This window comes from Arabidopsis lyrata, assembly GCF_000004255.2.
Source record: "Arabidopsis lyrata subsp. lyrata unplaced genomic scaffold ARALYscaffold_1, whole genome shotgun sequence".
Lineage (NCBI taxonomy): Eukaryota > Viridiplantae > Streptophyta > Magnoliopsida > Brassicales > Brassicaceae > Arabidopsis > Arabidopsis lyrata.
In genome coordinates, this window is record NW_003302555.1 from 24,493,861 (window position 1) to 24,520,976 (window position 27,116).

Below are 27,116 nucleotides of genomic sequence, written 5' to 3' on the forward strand. Positions count from 1 at the left end.
TAGTAGTATTTTGATATTTTCATAAGAACTTTGTAACAAAACTCTCCAACATTGTCGTGCAAGTTCGGTAACTTCAAATCAAGATCAGAAGACCTCGCAATAAAAAAAAATTCATACAAAAAAATAAAGATTGTCAAGTTCGTGTTCCCAAAAAATGATTCATATACATTGACGACCTGTTGTGCATCCCCCTTCACCATATCTAAGAGAGAAACAAAACAAAAAAACGTATGAATTACCAATGTACATCCAAATGCTATTATCATCGCCGCCTTCTTGTTATTGGTCCATGAAATACATTGTTGAAAGTTAGTGTCATTGCTGGTCCTCGGTCTTGAGTGATACCATTTCGCTTCGCTGTTGTTGTTGCTGATGTAGAATAAGATGGCTTTTTGGTCTGAAATTGCTCGGAAGCCATCGATATATCCGTTCTGGCAAGAACCTAGCAGACCAAGGGTTTCACGAAAATCAAGCTTCAATGATTCTTGGGAATATAGCAAACCGAAGAGAATGGTGGTGACTTACAGTTCTAGTCTTTCATGGATTGCTCGGCGCACTGAGCTGTTGAAACCATAGGCTATTGAATTGAACAAGCCCTGAAAATACAACATTCATAACAGCGACTCGGGATGAGTAAAGATGATCTATGGAGAATTTTATAACTTATTTGTTTGAGGGGTTTGCTACCATTAATGCAGCTGTCCCAACGTCAAGAACTGAGAGCCAGAAGATCTTATGGCCTGGCTCGATGAAATCATGAATGCGGTTTATAGTGCCAAATGCCCATGATCCTATTAGAATGAGCGGATAGTATCCCCAACGGTTCAACACCTGTGGTTTCAGGAAACAAGCAGTGAGGTTTTAACGACGAAACAAATCCAGTCACACGAGACAGAACTAGTATTGGCAATATAGAAAAGTCCGACCTTTAACTCTGCTCTATTATCAAATTGATCGACTCGATCTGACATTCCAACTGCCATCTGAAATTCAAACATTGCCATATCAGCACACATCCAAGTGTATCAATTATGTTTTGCGACTACTTTCAGAAGACAATGTTATTAGAGATTAGAGGGTTACATACACGTCTAGCATTTCTTAGCATCCGTATCACCTGGAAGTAAGTAAACCCATTGTAAAGAATGGCACCCCAAAGAGGAGCGTAGAAAGTTAAGAAATGAACAGCCTGCAAAATTCGAAAGGTGATATGAGTTCCAGTTACGAAGAATGGATTTACTACTCTACATTCATCTGGCCCAGTGTTGCAACAAAAAGTTCAAATTCCTTTAAAGAGGCAATGATATATATGGAAATCTTTATGCTCAACTAAGCATTCTCACTTGCCTTCCCCTTAAGACCAGATTGTGTCCAGCACCACGGCCCTAAATGTGAGTGGTTATTACCAAAAGAACGTATGACAGTCACAACCAAGGAAGTTCCTGAGAAAAGTAACTAAAATCAGACTCTTAAGTTACTAAATCACCAGAGCAGATACTAATACATTCTTATCCTTAAACCCAAGGTGAATGTACTAACAATTGAGAACAGAAACCCAAGAGTATCATTTTACATACCCCAAACATACAAATGAAACATAGCTTCCAAATCCTCCACATCAGTTTTATGCTTAACCACAGTACGATGAAGAGTGAAAGCAATTGTAGTTGTCCACAAGAACGAAGCTACACAGAAGAAATGAGTGGTGTAGCCTTGTGCATAACAAATAAACCCCTTTGAAGGATCCCTACATAATCAAAGATGTAACAATCATCTTCTCAAAAAAAAATCTCAACAAGATTCACCAGAACTAATGGTAGTAGATAAACATACCCAACGATAAGGAAGAAACTGCAAAGCATATCCTGCAACAATCAAAAGCATTGCCAATAATCAGCCACAGAGCTCAAAAAATCACAACTACTGATCCCAGAACGCAATTGAACTTTGCGATTAAACAATCCACAGTGCAAATCAGTACAATAATCCTAGATCTAGCACAATCAGCGTCATGTGCTAAATCAAAAGACCAGAACGGGGAAACTTACAGAGAGAGCAAGGTAGAAGACGAGCTTGAAAGAGAACTTTCGAAGTTCTTTGAAGAGACAATAGCAGAGAACGATGAAGGCTGAGCCGACGAATGAGAGACTCGAAGCGCCGGTGTTAATCGCCGTAATAATGCTGCGATCTCCGGCAGTTAAGCCTCCGCCGGCTGTGAGTACCGCCGACATTGTTATCTGTGATTTCAAAACCGATCTGAGAGATTGATTTGACGTTTTCCGTGTTTCGTGTTCGTCGTTTCCGTCGCGTGGTAATCTTCCCCGACGGACGTTGCGTGTGGTGTGGTGGGCTAACCTCTCACCCAGGTCGGGTCGGGTCTATTGAACTCGGACTCCTCGTATTACACTTCTTTAGGCCCAGCCCACAGATTTTGTTAAGCCTCAAAATCCCAAAGTTTTTATATCAAGAAATTCAAATTAGTAGTAGTAGCTAGCTATATTAATGAGAATTCACATTTTTATAGTTTAAATTTCTTTCTTTTTTTGGTACTGTTATAATTTTAATTCATTCGAAATATATTTCTAAAATAGATGTTTGAAGTCATATATGGTATATATTAGTTGATTAAAAATATTAATATGACGTTTTTTACATGTCATGTTATCACATATTTTTGAAAATTTTAATTTATTTTTAAAAAAAATCTAAATTACTATAGGATTATCTATTTACATAATAGCCTTTATGTAGTCAAAGAAAAATAGTTCATACATGAGGTGATTGATACATTAGTTCGAAGTATTTAGCTAATACTTACAAAATTCCTGGATGAATTCATTATCATGTCCGAACATATTCAAAAGAAAAAAAAAAACTTCTTGATGTCTTAATTAATAAGCATATACAATGCCATACTAAATCATTGATATTGGCATAAATTACGCTGGAAATGTTTACTTCAATTGAGAGGTATACGGAAAAATACTCTTCCTCTTGGAACATGACCCATCATCTAATCCAATTTTCTGATTTGGATCATTTATAACACATGTCATTATCTTTTCGGTTTTATTCGATTTTTAGTTATAGTTTGCATACAAAAAGGGTACACCTGATTTTGTCCGTATTAAACTATTGTTTCATTCGTACTCCATTCATGAAATAGACGTCTACATATGTACAAGAAAACATGACTTACATATATGCATACATTTTTTTGTTTCTTTCTTTTTCCTTATGCTTTAATTATTAAACTATATTTCCCTTCCGGTTTCCCCAAGTTTTTAACCCTTCCAAGACATCTCTCGTACTACAATTGAGCTTATATTATTATTAATTTATTATATATAAGAAGTTCCATATAAGAAACCTATTCATATTCATTCCTGCAGAGATATAAAGAAGTCACATATGTTACACAGACACATGAATATATATATATATATATGATATCATCGTAACCATGTATCTTTAGCTGCATGTGTAATCATCGATCGATTATCATCATCATCATCACTAAAGAGAATGTAAAGAGCTTTTTTTTGGGAAGACGACGACGATCACCAGTATTCTTCTTCCTTCTTCAAGAGTTTCATCTCCAAGGTACTATTTCTCTTTTAAGTTCTTTATCCTTCATCTGTCTCTCCATTTAGAAACTAACATGAGTAAACACCGATTTCATTGATGATTGATCCACGGTTAATGTCTTTGTTTGGATATATATGGTGTTTTAGTTTCTGTTCTAAATACAAACTTATCTTGTTTCAAATCACAATTATCATCTGCAACCAAACTCGAATAGAAATCTCATGTTGTAGTTTTCATTTCATGTTGTGTTCCTTTCCTTTCTTTTTTTTTTTTTTTGTTGATAAAAGCCTTTCTTTTCTTTAACTACTAAATCCACAAATACCAAAGTTCTTTCACAACACTCAATTGATCTTAACGATCCTTACTTGGGAGCTTTACATGATATATCATTTACTTATATCTAGTTTATTTTGATAACACCATATTGTATATAATGATGTAATTATATTAAATATGATGTAACTATGATGAGTTGATGACGTTTTACACATGTAATTATACAAAAAAAAGTTTGCTACGTTTAGGAATTGACGTTTCTTTCTTCTTTGATGTTCATGTTTCGAATGTCTTAGTATTATTTTTTTGGACAACCCACTATATATTATTGTCTTAATAAAAAGAAAAACACAAGATTTTCGTGTTTTTTAATTTCACGATCTACGTACCTCGTTTGCGTTTTTCTTAAAGATGCTTAATAAAATATTATTTTTTAATAAAATTCTAAAGACATCATACTTGATTAATAACTCTATGATTGGAAATACGAACCAAATAAAAAATTTGTTGGTTTAATCCGTAAAAACAAAGTATATATATGAAACATCGATAAATCATCTTCTACATTTACGAGATAAACAATATGTCTCAACATTTAAATAACATAATAATATTTACAAAATTTGTTTGACGAATATTGTACAACGCTCACGTATTTACCTTCAATTTGATAATATATAATCTTTAATCATATGTATAGTTTTTATTTTCTCATTTTCATCATATATAATGATTTTCTTATCTAATTTAAGCTTGACCTTGCTCTTTTCTTTATCTTGTAAAGAAACCAATTAAATTACAGATAGTTGCGAGTAGATTTACCTAGCAAGGCAAAAACTCCATAGCCCAATAATTTCCTTACGGACCAAATAATTTGTATATCATTATATCAAATTATGATCAAATTTTCCAAAATCTGCAAATAAGTCAATAACTTAACTTGTAAACCAATGGTCACTAACAGCTTTGAGTTTGAGTATGATTAGGACATACTCCTCAGTCCTCAATCTTCCCTTTTGTCTTAAACATGTTTTTCAAGCTTTTCTAATTTGAAAATTATTCCCCACACCACACACATATAAATACGCTATTCTTCTTTTTACGTAATTTTAGTCATTATTAATAACCATACAACTTTTATTCCAAACATAATGGTCCCATCATAAATGTCAAATGCTCTTTGTTCCATTTGCAGCTCAACATGAGACAAATTATTAGTGGGTCAGTCGTTTAATTGATTCTTTAATATAATGCTCTATAATCTTGTTTTCATTGTTTCAACTATTATGTCATTTAGGTTCATACCCTCCTCAAGGATCTTGAAATTCTATAAATTTTGTATAAACGTTTTTAGTTATGGTAAATAATTGTTTTATTTAAGGTAAATCATTGTAGATTCTCGAAGTTTTTCAAAAGAAAATCATTTTTTTTTGTTGGTTGCAGTTACACGCATACACCTATAAGGCTATAAGCTAATCGATACACACGACATTGTCTACTTTTTATGTGTTAGGTTTCTGATGGCGCGTGGACGGACCGTCGTCATCTGAAAAAAAAAAAGACAAAAAACAAAAAACAAAATTGGCCCACCACTTAATTCTTTTGTCTTATTCTCAAAGTCGTCAAAACAATTGGTGGGCCTCAAGCCCACTGTTCCTCCAAACGGATCATTCCTCCGTTATTTGCTTGATTAGTAGTAAGTATTTACGTTAATTAACTAAATTCTTAAGGATTAGTTGCATAAGAGTATTGAATTAATGATTGGTGATTAATATTATAGCTGTTGTTTTCTTGTGCGACAGCTTCGAAGTCGTCTCTTGGATTTTTACGAGTCAAAACTGAGTAAGACTTTAGCGACGAGTCGTCTCGCCGGTGACCGCCGTATAAGGCGGAGATTTTGTTAGTTATGTCCCGCATTTCCACCGCCTCCACTACTCCTTCTCGTGTTAGAGCTGCGAATTCGCACTATTCAGTGATCTCTAAACCTAGAGCTCAAGACGATAACGGTCTCACCGGAGGTAAACCGAAATCGTCCGGTCACGATGTGAAGAACGATCCGGCGAAGAACCGGCGATCGATTCTGCTTAAAAGAGCGAAATACGGAGAGGAGGAGACGGCGGTTTTGGCTCCTCAGAGAGCTCGGTCTGTGAATCGTCCGGCGGTCGTAGAGCAATTCGGTTGTCCGAGGCGGCCAATTTCTAGGAAAACTGAAGAGTCAGTAATGGCTACGGCGGTGGTGGCGGAGGATGAGAAGAGGAAGAGAATGGAGGAATTGGAAGAGAAGCTGGTAGTGAATGAGTCGTTGATTAAGGATTTGCAGTTGCAGGTTTTGAATTTGAAAACGGAGTTAGAGGAAGCTCGTAATTCAAATGCAGAGCTTGAGTTGAAGAACAAGAAGCTTTCTCAGGATCTTGCTTCAGCTGAAGCTAAGATCTCATCACTTTCCTCTAACGACAAGGTAAACATCTGTTGAATTGACTTAGTGAGACTACGGAATTAGGATTGCTTTTGGTTGTTTCTTTGATTCTGCTTCTGCACATAGTTTAGGATTATGATAAGGTTCTAATCTCTCAAGTGTTTTTGGTTGATTCAGCCAGCTAAAGAACATCAGAACACCAGATTCAAAGATATCCAGAGGTTAATAGCTAGCAAATTAGAGCAATCCAAGGTTAAAAAGGAGGTAGCAGTAGAGTCATCAAGCTCCATTAAAACAAGATCATCTCCACAACCACCATCACCTCCTCCTTCAAGATTACAGCCAACACCGCCATTGCCGAAGTTTTTGGTGTCTCCAGCTAGCAGTTTAGGTAAAAGAGATGAAAGTTCTTCACCCTTTGCACCACCAACACCACCGCCTCCACCACCACCACCACCACCTAGGCCTCTTGCTAAAGCAGCTCGTGCTCAGAAGTCTCCTCCAGTTTCGCAGTTATTTCAGTTGTTGAAGAAGCAAGATAATAGTAGAGACCTTTCTCAGTCTGTTAATGGGAATCAATCTCAAGTTAACAGTGCTCACAACAGTATAGTCGGAGAAATTCAAAACCGTTCTGCGCACCTCATCGCTGTAAGCAACCAAATTTTCTTTTCTTGACTCTGTTTACTTGAACCTGAGTCTTAACCTGAGTCTTGGCCAATCTCATCTGACACTGATGAGCTCCATTTTCTTCGACAGATAAAAGCTGATATAGAGACAAAGGGGGATTTTATCAATGATCTTATCCAGAAAGTTCTGACCACTTGTTTTTCGGATATGGAAGATGTCATGAAATTTGTGGATTGGCTTGATAAAGAACTAGCAACTCTGGTAACGCCTAATTCCTCTTTCAACATTTTTTTACACAAGTGACTAGATTTTTCACATTTTGAACACTACCATGTTTTTGGTGTACTGAGACGAAAGTGTATCACTTAATCATATAAATGATAATTTTTCCAAACTTTATATTGATTTGATGAGTTTTGCATCATTACATAACTTACATTCCATGTGCATTTCTCTTTGGTTAATGCCATACAGGCTGATGAGAGAGCTGTGCTTAAGCATTTCAAGTGGCCTGAGAAGAAAGCCGATGCCTTGCAAGAGGCTGCAGTTGAATACCGCGAGCTAAAGAAACTGGAAAAAGAACTATCTTCGTACTCTGATGATCCGAGCATTCACTACGGTGTTGCCCTGAAGAAAATGGCCAACTTACTAGACAAGTAAACGAAGTCCCTACTTTGATACTCACTCATTGAAAGAACATTTTAGATTCCCCAAAATGTTAAAAAATTTAAAATCTCGGTTATGATAAGGTCGGAGCAGAGGATAAGGAGGCTAGTCAGATTACGTGGCTCATCCATGCGTTCTTACCAAGACTTTAAGATCCCAGTCGAGTGGATGCTTGACTCGGGAATGATAAGCAAGGTATTGTTTTCTTCATATGAGCTTTGTTTTGTATCTAAGTAAATAGTCGATTACACTCTGTTTGTCCTCTGTTTAACATTGTTCTACTTCTGGTAATAGATCAAAAGAGCATCGATCAAGCTTGCTAGAACTTACATGAATAGAGTAGCGAATGAGCTACAATCAGCTCGTAACTTGGATAGAGAGTCTACTCAAGAAGCATTGCTTCTTCAAGGCGTCCGATTTGCTTACAGAACGCATCAGGTAATCTTAATATATAAAAGCATATGCCCGGATCGAACACGGTGCATTGGTGCTTGACATTTTGATCTTTTACATGTTTATTCAGTTTGCGGGAGGGCTCGATCCAGAGACATTGTGTGCATTAGAAGAGATTAAGCAACGCGTTCCGAGTCATCTCCGGCTGGCACGGGGGAATATGGCCGGAACTCCGTCGTAGAAAAGTAATCAGAGAAATGTGAGGCATATGGCCTTTGGTTTTGGCTATAAATTCGTTATTTGTGTTAATAGTGTTTGGTTGAGTCAGTAAATGTTGTGTCCCACGTAATAATAATGTTAAAGTGAATCTAAAATGTTCCTCCAATGAATTACTCAATTAAATTTTGAGCTACATAAATCATAAACATTTTATAAATTATTCTTTTCGGGTATCCTAATTAGTATATTATTTGAACGGATAAAAAGAAGGAAATTATATTAAGAAAATCTTTTGTTATAGATTCCAAATAGTGAATTAGGGTGTATCAAGTAGTTAAATTTAAAATATTTTACCATTCTGTACTTTTTGTTGTGTGTGAATGTCTGTGGTAAAATTATTGTAGATTCTTGAAATAGAAAAAGTGAACAAATTAGTCGATCATAAAACAATACTGTATTTCTCTAATTTTTTGAAAAAAAATTCTTACACAAATAATTCTATAAATTAATATTTATTAAAAGTTTAATTTATAAAGGTTTTAGTATATAAATGAATACGGAAAAAACATCTTATGAAAAACCTAGGGTTCTCGCTGAACCAGAAATTCTTGCTTTCTAATTCACCTTTTTATTATGAATTCAGTTAAATCTTTTGGGTTTTTACTTTCAATCACAAAATCCAATAAAAAGTCGTATATTGATTACGGTTATGTGCATTTCTCTCGATCTCATCGAGCGTTTCCCGCGGAAGATCGTGATTCCTCTTCTCTTTGTTCTTTAGGTATTAAATCACTTGATACAGAAAAATGGAAGAGTGGCTGACGTGGAAGAATGAAGGAAGATGATTGGTGGAGGCGTGAATGATGCGTTGGCAGAATTTAATTGACTGAAGGAAGATGAGAGCAAGAGCAAGATATAAAGAGGCTCGAGATCAATTGCAGAAAATAATCAGAAAAATTGTAAACGTTTGTTATCTTCTTCTTTGAATCTCTTTCTGTTGTTAGGTTCTCTCATCTAGAGACCTAGATAATGATCGAAGCTGCGTTTCATGAACGTTGTTTGGTTAACTTTGGAATTGAAGTGTTGATTTAGTTTGTCACTTTGTTCTTGTTGAATTGGTGAAGTTTTCTGTATTATCACTCTCAGAGCACTTTCCTCTCTTTTCCTCTCTGAGCAATTTTTGTTTCCTCACCTAATCTTTTGTTTTCATACTAGATAATAAGTAGGTTTAGGGTGAATGCGAAAAAATGAATATCTTGAGAAATATCTTGGTGGTCAAGACATTATCAAATTAAGAAGCCGTAATTAATAGTTTTATCAATTTTGAATAAACTTAAACAGTTTAAGGTATGTTCGCTTTAGTCAGATATACTACGTGTGCGTGTTTAGCTATAAAGTTGACAACCGTATATTCTTTTTTGATAAGAGTCATTCCCATAAAATATCAATTTAGGTAAAAACATCATAAGATTGTCTAATTGTGTCTTAACAAAGGAAACTTAGTTAAAGATTTGAGGGGGAATCATAAATTTTGAATATTTGAAACGAACACCATAAGATTACAATCGCGTAAAGATAATTAAGATTAATACTATAATCAAAACCAAAAATAAGATATAGTTCCGCGGTATACCGCGGATTAGTACCTAGTAAGTAGTAACAATGTTAAAATGTATACCTCCAATGAATTACTCAAATAAATTTTAAGCTATAAATACAGAAATCACACGCTTGTTAGAATCATATACCCTTTCTCTAATTTACCAATTTCATGGGTGTGTTAACACTACAAGAATATTGATTTTTAATAGCATTGGAAGATAGCGTTTTGTATAGTTATGCTATAGTTGACTTACGTCTAACTTTTCTATAGCGTTTTAAATTTATAAACGCTATGATGTCATTCCGTATAAATTTTTTTAACTTTTTAGTTTTGTAAACATGGTCTGTAATAGCACAAAACATATAAAAACGTTGTGGAAGGATTAGCGGGAAAGAAATTATTCATTGCCGCCAATGTAAAAAATTTGGGCTCCAACGAAAAAGTAATAGACTAAAATCTGGGCTCCAATTAAAAATTTATTCGACCTAATTGCTTTTCCTTTTGCTCTTTAACCTTCGACATTTTCCCCCTTGGCTCTGTTCCATCCGGTTTTGATTTCAGAGATTAATTTCTTCTTCCCGTTTGCTTTGCTCTCTCTTTCGACTTTTGTTCTCCTCTCCTTCTCTCTTCTTTCACGGTATATATCCCATAGCCGGTCGAGGCGGTAAGAAAATTGTCCTTCCTCCTAAACCCTAACCTCGCCGCTGACAAAGGATTCTCCATCTAAGTCTACAACCGAACCCTAGATCTTACCTCTCAACAAGGACCTTTCCTAGTCGCTGGTCAATACTCTCCTCCAATTTTGTTTTATGGATCTATCAGCCTAGATCTGTCATCATCCTTGTCAAAGCTGGAGCACCCGTTGACCTACCATCTCCGCTTTCTCCGAATATATGCTCGACTCCTATTTCTTACCTCTCGCGGACCGTGAAGTCCAGGTTTGCTATTTCTTTAATTCCAAATCTAAAATTCCTAAACCCTAGTCTTTACAGTGATTAAGAGCTTGTTTATCCCGTTTACTCACTTTTGATATATGTTATCATCATAATATTTACATTTCTCAGCGATTGGTTCTTTATGGGTCAATTTTAGAGTTCGGCTTCTTTATTTCACTATATGTTCATATAGTTCTGGATTGATTTGCTGGTCAAGTCGGGTTTTTATCAAGGAATTAAGATTTTAATTAGTGGGTTTCCTTGTTTGCAGGTGGCGAGCAATATCATCTTATCAAAGGATATTTTCACTGTCGACAAGCTAGACCCTGATGGCAAAAAGTTTGATTAAGGTATATACTTTATTAACCTCACTCACGATTTCTAGTGCTTTCTTATGGCTTCAATCAACGTTTGTTTATGTATTAATTAATGAGTTCTTACGGTTATCCTTTTTTGGTCTGAGTTTTGTGGAAAAATCTCAACTTTTTAAGTTTTTAGTCTCGCGAAATTTTGTTTTGTCTTCAGATTAGGTGGCTTTCTCTTAAACCTACAATGATTTTTGTTGTGGGAATGTGTGTGTTTGTTGTTACAGTTACTCGCTTTCAAGCTACGAGCCACAACTTGGAAATGTTTATGCATTTAGAGGTTAACACAGAGGTTTATCAATTTGCTGTTGGTGATAAGTTCACACTCTCTTGTTTGATCTGTTTTGGGTATATACACACTCTCTTGACCTCGATGGCTGTTCTTAGCTGTTTTGTTTCTGTTTTTGATTTTATCCTTGTCCATATGTGATGAATTGGTTTTACAGGATGCGTTTTATGCAATGGTGATGTGCCGTGTTGTAGTCAACTGGAGTTGGAGGAATCAAGATTGTGAATACGCCTTAATGAATATATGTATCTTTAGAAGTTTCTAAGTAGAAAAAAATTGTGGTATGTATTGTTGTTCTTCATTAAATACAAATTCTTTTGGTCTCTTAATAAAAATTATTATTATTATTATTATTGATTGTTTTGGGTGTTTGTAAATTAAATTAGAGCTCCTATTAATAAAATTCAAAATGCAAAATTCAAATCCACATATTATGAATAATAGATTTGATAACAAAATTGAAATGTTATTATAGAGTATACGATAGCAGAGATAAATCCGCTATTAATATTTTAATTTAGATAGCACATACAAAAAGCGCTATTTAAAGTCGCCGACCTATTGTCACGGTCGATGATATAGCGTTTCTAAATACGTTACGCTTGCGATAAATAGCGTTTTTTGGACGCTATCAATGCTTGATTTTCTTGTAGTGTAATGTCCTCCACTTTCTGTAGTCTTTTTTTTTTTTCGTCAAAATAAAATTAAATTAGATGTTGAATGTCATTACAAACTTGTCTTTCAAGCCACAATGGCTGGGAAACAGAATCTGTATAAAAAGGTGATGAATTACAACCAAATTTAGCTAATACATGAGCAGATTGATTACCCTCCCTTTTAACAAATTTAAACTGAGAACTTGTAAATTTTGAAGTCCAGAAACGAATATCCAATAAGTGATTTGTAAGAGAAGGATGTCCCATAGCACCATTGACCAAGTTGATAAGAATTTCGCAGTCTCCCTCAAAAATCACATTTGTGTAGCCCCGGATCCACGATTGTTGTAACGCCGCCAATAAAGCCTTTGCCTCCGCCTCCAGTGGAGATCCCACATTATCTAGAACCAATGCTCCCCAACTTTGTGAAAAACCGCGATAATCTCGGATAATCCATCCCCCTGTTGCTTGTAGATGTTGTAAGTTAAAACCCGCATCAAAGTTACATTTCACGTATGGTTGTGTAGGAGCTGTCCATAAACCAGTAACAGAAGTGGGTCGAGGTTGTGCCTGTGATGATCGTCCCTGTTTCCGAGTGTTTTCTATCCATTCTTTTGTTTCAGCCCGTGCTTGTGTTACTATTTTTGAAACGCTTTCCCGGTAGTTGTTAAAAACCAAATTATTTCTTGATTTCCAGATTCGCCAGAGTAACCAAAAAGGGAGAAGTTTTTGCTTTTCTGTCATATGATTATGCTGAAGAAGATTCAAGAAATTGGAGATATTCTCTTCAATATCTTCTGACATTGTGTGGGTCCTTGAAAAAAATATGTTGGACAATCGCCAAATCATGGTAGAAGAAGGACATGTAAACAGAGCATGGTTTATTGTTTCATTCTCCCGCCGACAGCGGGGGCAGATCGGATCAATGCTCATTCCTCTAGAGGTTAACCGTTCGGTTGTAGCTAGGGCTTTAGATAGAAGTCTCCAAAGAAAGTGCTTTATCTTTGGCATAATTGGAAGTTTCCAAATTTTGTTTTTCAACTCAACTGAACCATGGGGTCTGTTTAGCAAGTTATTACCATCATAAGGATCATGTGTTAGAAACCAGTAACCGGACCGAACTGTATATTCCCCTGAAGTGTTATAATTCCAAATTAATTTGTCCTGCTTAGACTCTCTCGCAAGATATATGCCGCTAATAATCGCTTGGTCACTGTGGTCTATGACTTCACTAATCTTTAGTGTATCCCATCGACGAGAATACCCATTGGTTTCAATTAAGGAATGCAAGACCAAATGTTCACATTCTGGCTTTGTGATGAAAGGCCTTGGAGGATGTGAATCAACAACGTTATCAATGCCTATACGCACGTTCTTTCCGTCTCCTGTAGTCTTTCTCGAATTTTGGGCTTAGTTTCAAAAGCATCTTATCTTCTTTGTGAGGCCCAAAGAGCTGGGTCAAGAGAAAGTAAGTAATTTAAGATCCGACGGCTGTGCAGGAGTGATTATTACTACTGTCATGGGCGTTCGGTTATCCAATCGGTTATCGGTTTGGTTCCATTCGGTTTCGGTTCTAAAATTTAGTATCCATTCGGATACTTTGAAATTTCTGTTCGATTTCGGTTCGGTTCTGGTTCTTTCGGTTTTAAAATTTAGTATATATTCGGTTATTTTGTTTTGGATATTTTCGGATATTTCAGTCATTTTTGGGTATTTCAGGATATTTTTGGATATTTTTCGGTTATTTTCGAATATATTTACTATTTTATATATTTTTCCAGTATTTTTGATTATTTGGTAAATATAATTGTATTTCGGATATTTTCAGTTATCCGAAATATTTCGGTTCGGTACCGATTCGGTTACGGCTTATTTCGTTATAGAATTTAGTATTTATTTGGTTATTTTCAAATTTTCGGTTCGGTTCGCTTAAATTTTTTTTTGTTTCAGTTTCGGTTTGGTACATTCGGTTCGGTTTATTTGTCCATGCCTAATTATTAGGGCGAAAATAGAATTAAATGTCTTTTATTGTTTCATGAGATATCACACAAAGTGAGAGGTTGCGTGAAGCGTGATCCCCTCCACTTTTATGGGTTACCATCCCAACAATACCTAACCCAACAATAAAGTCATTTATACTATTAAGGATTTTAGATTAGAGATAATGGAGTGAAAAATAAAATAAAATAATGGAGTAGTATCTTATCATTTAGTCTATTGTTTATCACTTTATCCTATTAAAGTATTAATCCTAATATTTTAACCAACAGGCATGGTTAGTGGTTACTACTTGCTTCAAAATGTCAAAAATAATTAAACTACATGTCTTTCTTTTTTTTTTTTGATAAAACTATATATATTTTTAAAAAAATTTAAAACTTAATTTGAAATTATCTCAATAAGAAAATAACTAAAAATATTCGTATCAAGTTGCCTACAATACTTTATCAAAAAAGAAAAACAAAAACACAAGTTCCCTAAAAATTCCAAAATACAAGCTTTAATGATGCTAGTGTATAAGTGGCATATGCTAGTGTACAAGTTTTGGTTTATAAAAACATCTTACCGCTCCCGAAATTATTACAACGTGGCAAAGTTTCCACTAGATTCTCCACGTGGCAATCCGACATGTACCCTTGTCGCCACTTTAGACCGTTCATCTTAACCAAACTTTTAATCAACGGTTGAGATTGATCACAAGGCGCGTGTCAAGAGCGCGGGAAAGTGTGGAACTCGTGAGACCACAGGTGGGGAGCCTGAGTGCAACTCACGACACATTTAACCAACCAAAACACGCCACGTAACCTCTCACTGTTAATTTCTCTCCTGTAAAAGAACTGGCAAATCTCCCTCAACAAGGAACTTAGCCTTAAGGATTTTGTATAATTTATCGTAATCGCTTAAGGCTCAAGTCATCAAGTTCCATTGATTCAACCTTTCAATTTCGATAATGGAAGTTTCCGGCGTCGTTCTCCGACAAATTCCATGTGTTTCTTCAGGTTCTGTTGCCTGTCTCCGATTAGTGTCGGAGTTTTCCGGTAATACGAGAACGGTAGGGTTTCGAACCAAGAAATTTCGTGGGATTGTGTGTAATAATGAGTTTGCGGATAAAGGGCACATGAGTTACTATATCGAGCCAACGAGATGCGGCGAGGAGAAAGAAAAGGTTAAGGTTATGGAGAAGGAGAAGAAGGCGTTGAAGAAGAAGGAAAAGGTTCTTAAAAGTCTTTCTAAGAACTTGAATATGTTCTCAAGTATAGGGTTTGGTCTTGATCCTGAAGCTGGTTTGGTTGGTGAGATTCAGACCAAGACAATCTCGGTAAGAATTTTTGATTTTGACTTTTTCATGGTGAAATTGATGTGTTAAGACTAGATCTTTGATTGGTTTTTGATTTATGCAGGAAGCAACAGAGATATTGGTTAAGCAGCTGGAGCAGTTGAAAGCAGAGGAGAAGCTATTGAAGAAACAGAGGAAAGAAGAAAAGGCAAAAGCCAAAGCTATGAAGAAGATGACTGAAATGGACTCTGAATCATCTTCTTCCTCTGAATCAAGTGATAGTGATCGTGATAAAGGCAAAGTTGTTGACATGAGCTCTCTCAGAAACAAGACTAAACCGGTTCTTGAGCCGTTACAACCAGAAGCCACAGTAGCAACCCTTCCTAGAATCCAAGAAGATGCACAATCTTGCAAGAACACCAGTGAAGCATTGCAGATTGCTCTGCAAACATCCACAGTATTTCCCTCAATGCCCAATCCTGTACAGACATTGAAGACGGTAGAAGCGGTTTCAGTGGTTGGATTACCATTGAAGAGAGTAGAAGTATGTATGGGAGGGAAGTGTAAGAAATCAGGAGGAGCTTTGTTGTTGGATGAGTTCCAAAGGGCGATGACGGGTTTCCAAGGTTCCGCTGTGGCTTGCAAGTGCATGGGGAAGTGTCGTGATGGTCCAAACGTTAGAGTCGTCAACGAGACTGATAGTGTGATGACTGATTCAGTTAGGACACCGTCCAAGACCGTTTGTGTAGGAGTTGGATTGCAGGATGTGGAAACTATCGTGACAAGTTTCTTTGATGAAGAATGTAGCAGGGAGGGACTCGGTTATGTCTCACATTGAAGTGTTTAAAAATGACTTAAAAGTGATATATAGTGTGGTGCTTTCTCTCATTGTAGATATCTGTCTTCTGGAAACGTTGAAATAAATAAACGTTGATATAAATCTTTTGCGTTAAGACCTGTAAAGATCAGCTTAATCAGAAACATCTATAAGATACAAGCCCTAACGATCAATTATCTAGAAGCTACACTACTAAAGACCATTTGTTTGCACCAAACTATTACAAATGATCATTTTACCCATAGTCGCTAATACACACGTTTTTAGTTTCAGTGTCTGGGAACTTTGGGCCTGGGTTGATGTTCCTCGGTATCGTCGTCTAATTTTTTGCAGCGTTTCAAGAACGGCTCTAGAGTTTGCTGCTTTGTGGGGCTGTTTCTTGGTTTTGTTGGACTGCTCATCATATGACTAGATGAAACCTCCAAAGCATTCTCTTGCCCATCAAGCATCTGTTTTGCAAATTGGTCACAAGCTTAGTTTCCAGCAATCAGAAAAGGCAATAACCATGCGTAAATTCAGGACAGTCTATGGCGATGACAATCAAACATCTAATTTTTCATGAATCACTACACACTCCAGTATTTGGACTTTGATATTCAGTAATTATAGTAAAAGCCGTACTGCACTCCTCATAATAATGGATATGTATATGACACCAAGAGATTTTCTCTCAATCTGGCGTGACATTGAGAAAGAGTATACCTGTCCTAGATTATCCAGCTTGCTCTGAACAACATCCCTACACAGAAAGTAAGCAAGTTTAGAAGAATTCAGCAGTGAAGAACATAATTTTGAGAAATCATTGAACTTTCAACGGTAAATGTGAATGAGAGAAAACCAGATGATGTCGTCAACAGTGTCATTTGCTAAAAGATAGTGTATGTTAACTGAAGAGACCTGTAGATATGAAGCAAAAGTCATAAAAAGAGTTTCGAAAAAACATTGCAAATGATTAGTGGTATATAAGGGAGCGATTCTGATTTGTAACTCCACTAAAATTGTTCATGACTCACCTGACCAATCCTATGTGCACGATCTTCTGCCTGAATCAGGTCACCCGGAGTCCATGCCAACTCTGCAAAGATAACAGTGCTTGCTGCTGTCAATGTTATCCCAACACCAGCAGCTCGTATTGACAGCTGCAAATCCATGTAAACAAAAAAAAATAAGGACTAGAAGATTGAAAAGAAAGGCTTAACATACGATTTAAGTATAAAATTCGTCTCTTATATTACTTCTCTTTGTGACTTGCAAGTTTCACAGTACAGAATATCCATATCTAGTTAATATGAAAAATTATATTGCCTTGAATAGTGGAATATAGTAAGAGAAAGGGTAGGAAACTTTGTTATGGTGAAAATACTTACCACAGCAGCTTTTATCTCATCCTTATCCTGAAAGTCAGAAACCAAGGCTTGTCTAGAGGAGGCAGGGGTGCTACCATCAATCCGGATGCAGCCCACTTTCTTTTTCTGCAATTTTGTTTTTTTGTATATTGTATGAGAAACAGACGGGCTTTTGGAAGCTTTGCTGATAGTTCAATGCCTTACTTTAAGAAACTGGTGTATTGCATCAAGCATGGACTGATGATGGGCAAATACCAGAAATTTGCAGCCAGCCTGCATTACAGTGCTCGAGGAGAAAGCACACGAACAGGTATCAGAATGTAATGAGAAAGTTTTAAAATATCTTATTGCTAATAGCTATTACCTCAAGCACAGTTCCCAGATAATCAAGCACTGCTGGGATTTTGGCCCCAGCGGAATCAGTGTAGATCTAAAATACAAAACGAGGAGATTCTATAAGAAACTAGGAAATAACAAGCAGGTCCAATGAAATAAAAGAAGAACACATATTAGCAAGAAAAAGTGCACACAAATATATCAAAAATCCTTCGATTGTTTAGTTGAGAAGAAATAATTCGGAAAAAGCAAACAAATACCTTGTTGATAAGGTTCTTCTCTGTAAATTTAAGAGATTTAATGTCATCTTCCGATACACAATCCTTAATTTTTGACTTTACCACCCTTAACTGTAAAAGAGAAAACAAAGATCATTCCTTTTCTCAAAAAAGTTTCTTCACGTAAGGTAAATTGTATGGATATTGAAGACTAAACCAAGTTACCTCATGAAACAAAGCATTGATTTGCTTCATATCCTTTTCAGCTAAATCTAGGAAGACCTATTTAATCAAGATAAAAATAATAAGGTCAAACGAAATTGACAACAAGTACTAAATGATATCACATAGATGCATGGACATAAGAGAAAGAGCTAAGACTAATAACCTGCTGCCTGCGCTTTGACGGAAGTTCAGTCAAGACATCCTTTTTAAGTCTTCGAATCATCACTGTTGCCTTCATCAAATTGTGCAACTCTTCATGATTGCTTGCGCCTTGATATGCTCCAAAAAATCCCTGAAAATTTTAATAGCAAAGTATAAAATTTTATGATGCATAGTAACTACCCTACATGAAATTCTAGGCAGTTTATCAATGTGCAATGAACTTACGCCTTTGCAGTATCTGCTACCATATTCATGAACATTTCTATAAACATCTGGGTATAGAGCTTCCAGCTGTCAAGACTCAAGAGTAAAGAACGACAGATTTTTAGTTAGTCAAACTACATCCACAGATACACAGGCCCCTCACATATCCAAGTAAAAAATGTGGACTAGTAAAATGGAAGGATCACCTGTTTGAATAGCTCTATCGGTCTAGATAATGCAGGGGTTCCACTCAGAAGGATTGCATATTGAGCTTTCTGAAACAAATGCATGAGGTATAGATTTTAATAGAATAGAAATAACCACGAGGATATTACTCGTTGACTATGTAACAAAAGTATCACAGTTGCACTACGAAAAAAACTGATTTTCAATTTTCGTTAACCGAGAACCTAAAGCTAGCTTGGTAGGCAAAACGATGAGTAAATGATATAATAATACCTTTATGACTGGAAGGCAAGCACTGGTCCTCTTTGCTTGAGCGTTTTTAAGATAATGTGATTCGTCTGCAATAACAACCTGCCAAGAAGGACTGTCCGTAGTGAAACCTCAAATACTTGAGACAAACACAAAAAGCTTTTTTTGCAAGTTACGGAGCCCAGAATCTATAAATGCCTCTTTCCTCTCCATTCCTTAACATAGCTTCTCCTCTTAAAATTCAAGAATCTCAATCTCCCATGATTAATTGGTAACCAACGTGATCATTATAATTCTAGATATCGGGAACAATCAACCAAAAAATCTGTACAAAGCAATGTCTAACCTTAAAGTCCAACGCCATTAGGAGTTTGTCCAGCTTAGTGACCACATCATAGGAAACAATATTGAAGACACCATCAAGATGGATTGTGCCCTTTGTATTTGAGGAAACTATAGTATAACCGCACTTGTTTGAACCACCTGGTTGAGGTAAAACTACCTACTAAAAGGATAACTTAGATGAGAGAGAAAATAATATAAAATGGATATATTCAAATTACAAGCATATACAAGAACTAAACTACATACAACTATGTCTGACGGAGGTACATGCAGCCATTGGTGAATCATCTGCAAAAAAGCAACATTATGATCATCTCAAGTGACAGAAACAACATCCAAGAAAAGATTAAATATAATGATCTTACTGTTGCCCAATGTAAACGTAATGAAGATGGTGCAATAATCAGAACTGGCCAAGATTCATGAACGCATGTTGTCACAGCAATTGCCTGCTAGACAATGGATGTGTAAAATGAGATTGATGTAAGAAGATGATACAAGCAAATCTCCAAAATTAGTTTCTCGCTGGTTTTGCAAGGAGACATCCTTGTTAGACGAACTATACAATATATGTATAACAATGTCGAAGAGATCTATTCACAAGTGACAATAGATATCTTCTTCAACGAAAGGGGAGTAATTCTCAGAAATCAAGAAATGAAAAGATATATAGAGGCATATGAAACAGGAAATCACTTGCCTGCAAAGTCTTTCCAAGACCCATTTCATCTGCTAGGAGCACACGTCCTCCATGCTGTAAAATAAACCTTCAAGAAAGGCAGAAACCGATCATGAAGCAAAAGAACAGTTACCAGGCCGCCAAAAGGCAAACAAGTTACTATCCATTTGGTAATAAAGAAGAATCACAGGTACAACATATGGCTGACATACTCTATCCCTTCTCGCTGAAATGGAAGAAGCTTTGGCTCAATATGGCTTGGTATCTTTTCATACAGATCTAGGGAAATCAGAAAACAAGAGATAGTAAGACATGAAAATCCCATAAAAAGGGGTTAAAAAACATATCTTTAGTTAAAATCACGTCACTAATGTTTATGAGGTAATAAACAGGATGCCTGACTTACGCCGTAGATCTGGACCTCTTGAGGCAGAAGCTATTGCACGTTGCACAAGAGGATCTAAGTTCTCTATCTGATAGTTCAAAGGAAAAAAACAGATAGCAATATATCTAAGAAACGCTTGACCCTGAACTTTGTGAACCATTTTCAAAGAATCAAGGTGGCTTACCTCAACTTTAACGCTGGAAATTTCTCGTAGAATATTTTCTGCTGATGACAGTGAAGAATGAGGAAAGGTCCATAACCTGGACTTTCACAAGAGAATAGACAAGCCAAGGGTTATTTAGCTGCTTTGTTTACAGATCACAACATAGCATGTTAGAAATAAGAAAGACAGAGAGAAACAAATGACTCATGTATATGAAATAGTATAAAAAGGCAAACCTTTCTTTAGCATTCCAAATAGCCTTAGGGATTTTACGCACAGCATCTACCACCACCTGGCAAAAGAAGTGTCAAAGACAAAACTAGCAAGCATTTCCCCATAAAGACTTGTGACTTCTGATATGTTTACCTGGTTATATGGGAACTTTGCAGCAAGAACTCCACTATGATGAAGGAAAATTTTGACAGAGACCTTTTGCTCCTGTGGCTTAAAGCCCGCATCTTTTGGCACAGAGACTAGCCTCACCATTAATACAGTAAACGTGAACAAAGATCATCTCATTAAAACAGACGAATGCTACTGGAAAAATCAACTGACCAGTGTTTGGTTTAGGGGCGAGAGTTGAAGGTAAGATTCTGGCTCCTTGAGACGAAGCATGAACCTGACAATAAGAACACACACAGACATATAAGGGCTAATTAGAAGCAAAATTGTCTATTACAAATACTCGAAGCCATCAGAAATCGCCCGCAAGAAAACCTAATTAGGTCAAAACCCAGAGGGATAGGGAAAGAGATGGAAATTGCGCAAGTGTAAAACCTCGTTGGGAATTGGCAAGGAAGAAGAAGAAGAGGAATTGCGTTGCTGGTTGATTCTCTGAAGAGCTTCTTTTTCAATAGCATCCATCTCTTCGACAGTCAAATCATCCCAGTCATCCATTTTGATCTTCGCTCTCCACTTCTTCTCCTTCTTCAATGGCGGAATCTCTCTTCTCAAATCTTTCCCTTTTCAAAGTTTTTACATGCCAAACGTCACCGTTTCAGAGCTTTTTAGATGATGACAAGGGCCAGGCCCGGTTATAGAGGTGTGCAACTGGAGCACTAGAACAAGGTCCATTTTAAATTTGACATTTTTCTTTAGTATTTAAGGCCCAATTTTTATAAAAAAAAACTTTTTAGAAAATACCCAAATTTTATGAATGATATTATATACACCACTTTTTTGTTTCTAAAATTATTGAGCACCGGTCAATATTTTAATCGAGCCGGGCCTGACAAGGGCAACAGTTACGACAACTCCGGTTCCAATAATTCGGTTTATGGATCCACTAACCGGATGAAAACGGATACGGTTTCGGTTCTTTCTGAAGAAATAATTGTGGTTTAAATTGATCGGTTTGATTTTCAAATTGATTTTGGCTTTAACCGGATTGAGCATCCTAATTAGAAAAAGAGACTTACTAAAGTTCGCCGGAGTTGCTCAGAGACGACGATCGCGACGAACTCGATGATTGAGACAGAAATCGAAGATGATGATAGAGTGTTGAAAGCGCGACATGGAGATTCGGAGCTTCAATTTCGTCTATTTGGGACTTCTCTCTCTCGTCTTCTTCATCCCCCAATGGTAAAAACCGCTAAATTAAACAAAATTGACGAATTGGTTCTTCTTCTTCACTCAGTAGATAATCGCAGACTATTGTATCCATTTTTTTTCTTTTGCTCGCTGAGATTTTGTTTTCATTCTTGCGTTACTCGTTAGCCCTAATCCCCTAAGTAGGGATCAAAGTTGCATCTTTTTAAACTCTGTTTCTATAATTTCTTGCCATTTTTCTTGAAGCAATGCAAAAACTCCGTCTTAAGTCTGTAATCAGAAGAGACTGTGATGTCCCTTAGACATGAAACTCACCAAACTGCTTATTAGACTCAGTTAGACAGATATCTCTATTTTATCATGCTCAATATGCTTATTGCCTGTTTCTTATTTATCACAAAAGGCACAGGACTTGTGGTGGTGGCCCTGCATATGCTACACCCGACAAGCATTAGAGCTCCTACCATTTCTTGTGTCTGCAATTAGAAGCTGTCCTAACAAATCTGATGGAAGCACATGATACTAAAGTCATCATCTTTCTTACAGGTCAAACGATTCCCAGAAGAAGAATGCTGATCTTGCCAATTATCATTGCCAGTTTGGACTATTGAAAAATGGTACATTCTTGATCAAGGACAGACAAAGTTGGTCTCCTGTTTAAGACAGAAGATGAGATTCTGTTGCAAAAACAAGGTAACATTCACAAATCCTAGACATTTTGGTATCACTATCTTTGCCTCTTTAAGCTTATTTATCAATTTTCAGAAGATGAATGATACATACAAGTAAAACAAAAAAGCCTGAAAAAATCTACAACTTTGCGATCATTCTGAGCATGTTTGCTGCATCTTTGGCGTTATCAGGGATAGGAAGATTACAGATAAGTGTAACCCTAGAGGAAGATATTAAGATTTTGTTAGCTTTATCTTTCTCTGTTGTTTTCCATAACTTGACTTCCCAAACCTGAATAGTCTTCCCTGTGCTTACAGGAGTTGCTTCGGCGAAGACAAGGTCTCCGAGATCAGCACTCTTCAAATGGTTGATTGAGAGTTGGATTCCAGCGACCCTTTTGAAACCAGAAGCCATGTGAGCTCCCGTACTTGCTAAAGACTCAGCGATCAAAGCAGATACACCACCATGTAACACCTTGAAAGGCTTTTGAGAGGAAATTGAAAAACATTCTCAGAATTTGGAGATAAAAGGGTCAATTAGAAGAAAAAAGAAGAGATGGAGAAGAAGAAGAAGAAACCTGGCAACAGGTTGGAGAAACGGGAAGACGACCTGTTACACGTGTTGGAGATAATTCATCGAACTCGAAACCTAACATGTGAAGAGGAGGGTCTATAGCTTTGGTCTTGGACGATGCAGAATCCATTTGTGTGCTCTGTTCTGTTTCAGAGGTAGGTAGGATGGGTGTGTTAGAGATGATAAAAGAGATTGAGAAATGGATTGAATTGGTGGTTGTTGGGATTAACGTCAGTGGAAATTTCGATGAAATGGGTTTTTGCGTAAGTGCGTTAAAGACGTTTACTTGACTCAGACCTTAATTGCCCAAAAGCTTCATAATTGGTGTTGGTGTGAAGTCTCTTTCGGACCAAAGTCATCGTATTGGTTGAGTTTTTGATAAGACGCTCGTTGCCGTATTATTAGACACGTGGGAGACGTTATTGTCAGTTTAGTTTTAATAGGCTGAAAGTGGAAGTTGAGCTCCTCTAATGGGCTACCGTAAATTTAGGCCCATAAATTATGTAGAGCTATTTTTGGTGAACGGTTAATAAAGTAATGAGACTAACAACAACAAACTACCAACAGCGAGAGGGGAAAAATAAAAAGAGATGAATAATGCCTACAGTTGAGATGTGAAAAACAAAAATTAACTAAAATGATATTCTTCGTTTCAGAGATGGAACAATAATAAAGTACATGTATACACGATCGAGTTGATCATTCGATCGTGTATACACTTTAGGTATCGAATGATCAAGTGATAGTACTCGGATTTATCGTAGACTTTAATCTATATATATATCAAGGCACCAAGTTGGGCAATTAGTTGGCTATTTGAACAACAAAGAGGATATTTAGAATATTGGATTAGGCAATAGAGTATCAAAATAAGTGAAAAAAGTATTAAGAAGCTAAGCACAAGATATCAAAAATGGGCGAAACAAAACATTATTAAAGTTATCCGAATGTAATATCTAAATGGATAATTCTGATTTAGATGTATTCATTTCTATATCTTACATGTTCCTATACCGATGAGACTAAATAAAACATTCTCAAGTAGGTATTTTTATTAGAATAAATATGAGATAGCAAATACGGGACATATATTGACTGGTGGAGGTTTTTCGTCCCAAAATCCGTAAAGAAAGTTGAAATTTAGAAGAAAACAAAAAAAAATAACGTAAAAACGATAATTATTTTCTTTGTTAATAGATGGAATATTTATAAACTAAAAAATTAGGGAATGGGAAATAGATTTCAAGAAGAGAAAAGGAATATGATTCGATCAAATCAAAGATGGTTTATTTCTACAATCATAATTGAATTCTTAGTGTATCTCTACACCCTCGTTGTTAGATTAATAAAAAGCAAGAGCATCGAATCTCAGTACCCTTTGGCTAAGCTATTTATATATATATATATATATATATATACGAAACTATACACATTTAGTTCGATACCTATTATAAAATTGTCTTAAGAATACACACACATTTACAATAAATGAAAGAGTCAAGTCACAACGTAATTTACATGGTGTATAATATTTCATGGCCGAACTTGGGTCCAAAAAACTAAGCTAAGTTTTTTGGATCTTAATTAAAAGTATTAATCTACATATACATTTTTATAGTACTTTTTTGCTTTAATTTTTTTGGATCCGGGTTTGATCCGGGTTTTAATCTATTCGGATCTTGGATTAGCAATTTAAGGGATGTTGTCTTAATTTCAAACTAATAAATGAAGTCATGTTGTCTTAATATCTTTCATATTAATGACCCTAATAAATAGCCGATTTTAATGGAAAATCGTTTTCATATTTATGCTCAAAATAAATGTCCAGATTTTAACAATATATACATATATTATGAAATTATAAAGAAAAAAACGTATTTATTTTTTTAACAGTATATATATATATATATATATATATTATGTTAATAAATTTGTTTAATATTCTAATAATAAGCTATGTCATTTTTCTTTTACAATAACAGATTAAATATAGGAAATTGCCCATTTAAATTGCAATAAATTTAAAATCAAAATAACAATCTACATATACATTTTTACAGGTTTTTTTTGCATTAATTCATTTGGATCCGGGTTTTACCTGGGTTTAACTCTATCCGGATCTTGGATAAAAAATTTTAGGAAGTTTGTAATAATTTTAATCCCTTATTTGGCCAATCATAAATCGCAGAATAAATTTTGTTAATATTACCTAAACTAATAGCCACATTAATCATACCGTAATAAATTTTATCTCTAATTGATTTCGAATATTTCCACAATCTAAACTAATTACTATCACATACCTTATCTCATCTATTGTTCCTAAAATCTTGCGTAAATCTCGATTTTAAAGAAACCAATTACTCTATATATCATTACTTTAAAAACGTTTAATGCTCAAATCTTTAGTTAAGATTTTGGAAAGAATAATCATTTGAAAATCAATTTCGAATCAGTTTAGCAAAAAATTAATTTTTATTCTTTGACATAAATATAGATTACTTAAAATAGATCGTAACAATAAATATATAAATGTAATGAATATACAATAGAAAGATACTCTCATAAATATCTTTACGATTTGAGTATTAATAATTCTTCGACAAGTTTACAAAAAGAATTAACTATAAAATTTTCTTAAAACGTAAATAATTAAAAACATTTAAAGCAAGATAAACAGAATATTCCTCTTGAAAACCCTAAACCAGCACGGTCTACTTCACTATATATATAAGATCATGCTATTCCACTAATCAAAATATTCATTCCGCCAAACCTCTAATTTCGTTTTTAGTTCATATTTCTTTATATTGTTATTGTTTATAATTTTATGAAGCTTTGTCGTTTCTAACATATTATTATTTGTCTATTTATGCATGTATGTATGAGAGACGATCATGAGGATGTATCACTACCATTGACTTGATCGAAATTTGTTTCAGTTTCATCGAAATTTTGGAAAACTATGGAGATCATCAACTTCATCTCTTATAAACTATTAAAGAAGGTATGCAATAAACGGTTAGTTAGTCCTTCTTCTAATCATCATGTATACTATTTTTGTTTTTAGTGTTCAGTATTTTTTTTTTTACATTTTCATGTTTAATTTCTTCATGATGTTTGTTAATGATTTTATTTTGTAGGCTAACAAGTTCACTCTTTTAATTCATTTTCTTTAAGGTAGGAAGAAAAATAAATTTTCAATAAAATAAAATTCTAATTCTTAACTTTAATTATTCTAATGTTATTGGTTTTCATTGTTTTTATGATATAAGCCTTTACAAAACTCTGGATACGGATTTTGGTTGGTAAGTATAATTTTTCTAATCTCAAAATATTTTCTAACAGTTACGGGGTTTTCTATGGCTAACAATGACATCATATAATATTTTTTTTTTTATTTAATGTATTTTATATTTAGTGATTCCTTATACTTCTTTTCTATGTATGTTTTAGTTTTAACTAATTTTATATATATATATATATATATATATATATATATAAGTTCTTGATTTAATTTGCTTATTTTTTCTTGAAGGAAAATAGAAGTTTATAGCAATCCTCTTTTGATTTGATCTTATTTTTTAAGCGTGAAAGTATTATTGAAGAAAGAGTAATGTGGTGTACTACTTAAGCAAGGATCACCAATAAGAATGTTTTACCAAACAAAATATATA

General features: G+C 35.2%; 5 protein-coding genes and 1 long non-coding RNA gene across 8 annotated transcripts; 3 read left to right on the plus strand and 3 right to left on the minus strand.

The window, feature by feature from the left end:
- Window positions 1–94: 94 nt before the first annotated feature.
- Window positions 95–2,349, minus strand: LOC9330165 (G-protein coupled receptor 1). The gene is made up of 9 exons (XM_002894058.2): window positions 2,049–2,349; window positions 1,834–1,865; window positions 1,578–1,747; window positions 1,348–1,442; window positions 1,088–1,189; window positions 927–983; window positions 688–831; window positions 526–596; window positions 95–442 (listed from the first exon to the last, which is right to left on the minus strand). The coding sequence occupies exons 1-9, from the start codon at window positions 2,229–2,231 to the stop codon at window positions 316–318; spliced, it is 981 nt and encodes a 326-aa protein (XP_002894104.1). The 5' UTR covers window positions 2,232–2,349; the 3' UTR covers window positions 95–315.
- A 1,103-nt stretch (window positions 2,350–3,452) lies between these two features.
- LOC9330166 (protein CHUP1, chloroplastic) lies at window positions 3,453–8,405 on the plus strand. Its single transcript, XM_002891375.2, has 9 exons — window positions 3,453–3,603; window positions 5,378–5,560; window positions 5,667–6,322; window positions 6,458–6,928; window positions 7,037–7,168; window positions 7,382–7,563; window positions 7,657–7,768; window positions 7,868–8,011; window positions 8,097–8,405. The coding sequence occupies exons 3-9, from the start codon at window positions 5,771–5,773 to the stop codon at window positions 8,205–8,207; spliced, it is 1,704 nt and encodes a 567-aa protein (XP_002891421.1). The 5' UTR covers window positions 3,453–3,603; window positions 5,378–5,560; window positions 5,667–5,770; the 3' UTR covers window positions 8,208–8,405.
- Window positions 8,406–10,273: 1,868 nt separating this feature from the next.
- On the plus strand, window positions 10,274–11,730 carry LOC110224923. The gene is made up of 4 exons (XR_002329379.1): window positions 10,274–10,726; window positions 10,995–11,073; window positions 11,316–11,436; window positions 11,535–11,730. It is a non-coding gene; the product is annotated as an uncharacterized LOC110224923 (long non-coding RNA).
- Window positions 11,731–14,870: 3,140 nt separating this feature from the next.
- LOC9327485 (diacylglycerol O-acyltransferase 3, cytosolic) lies at window positions 14,871–16,263 on the plus strand. The gene is made up of 2 exons (XM_002891377.2): window positions 14,871–15,352; window positions 15,435–16,263. The coding sequence occupies exons 1-2, from the start codon at window positions 14,984–14,986 to the stop codon at window positions 16,146–16,148; spliced, it is 1,083 nt and encodes a 360-aa protein (XP_002891423.1). The 5' UTR covers window positions 14,871–14,983; the 3' UTR covers window positions 16,149–16,263.
- On the minus strand, window positions 16,260–21,617 carry LOC9327486 (SWI/SNF-related matrix-associated actin-dependent regulator of chromatin subfamily A-like protein 1). 3 transcript variants are annotated; one of them, XM_021012710.1, is made up of 24 exons: window positions 21,424–21,617; window positions 21,202–21,265; window positions 21,013–21,119; window positions 20,883–20,938; window positions 20,668–20,743; window positions 20,505–20,571; window positions 20,311–20,377; window positions 20,120–20,186; window positions 19,785–19,868; window positions 19,666–19,707; window positions 19,421–19,576; window positions 19,099–19,176; window positions 18,846–18,914; window positions 18,661–18,726; window positions 18,437–18,565; window positions 18,274–18,330; window positions 18,091–18,180; window positions 17,859–17,924; window positions 17,699–17,767; window positions 17,516–17,620; window positions 17,162–17,287; window positions 16,987–17,045; window positions 16,851–16,887; window positions 16,260–16,597 (listed from the first exon to the last, which is right to left on the minus strand). In XM_021012710.1, exons 1-24 carry the CDS (start codon window positions 21,541–21,543, stop codon window positions 16,418–16,420), a joined length of 2,037 nt encoding a protein of 678 aa, XP_020868369.1. In that variant the 5' UTR covers window positions 21,544–21,617; the 3' UTR covers window positions 16,260–16,417. The 3 variants fall into 3 exon arrangements, with proteins under 3 accessions (XP_020868369.1, XP_002894105.1, XP_020868370.1); XM_002894059.2 differs by having other exon boundaries at window positions 21,013–21,104; window positions 21,424–21,608; XM_021012711.1 differs by lacking the exons at window positions 16,260–16,597; window positions 16,851–16,887 and having other exon boundaries at window positions 17,162–17,223; window positions 21,424–21,608.
- Window positions 21,618–22,872: 1,255 nt separating this feature from the next.
- Window positions 22,873–23,841, minus strand: LOC9330167 (1,4-dihydroxy-2-naphthoyl-CoA thioesterase 1). Its single transcript, XM_021012736.1, has 2 exons — window positions 23,444–23,841; window positions 22,873–23,349 (listed from the first exon to the last, which is right to left on the minus strand). Exons 1-2 carry the CDS (start codon window positions 23,567–23,569, stop codon window positions 23,005–23,007), a joined length of 471 nt encoding a protein of 156 aa, XP_020868395.1. The 5' UTR covers window positions 23,570–23,841; the 3' UTR covers window positions 22,873–23,004.
- Between the last annotated feature and the right edge of the window lie 3,275 nt (window positions 23,842–27,116).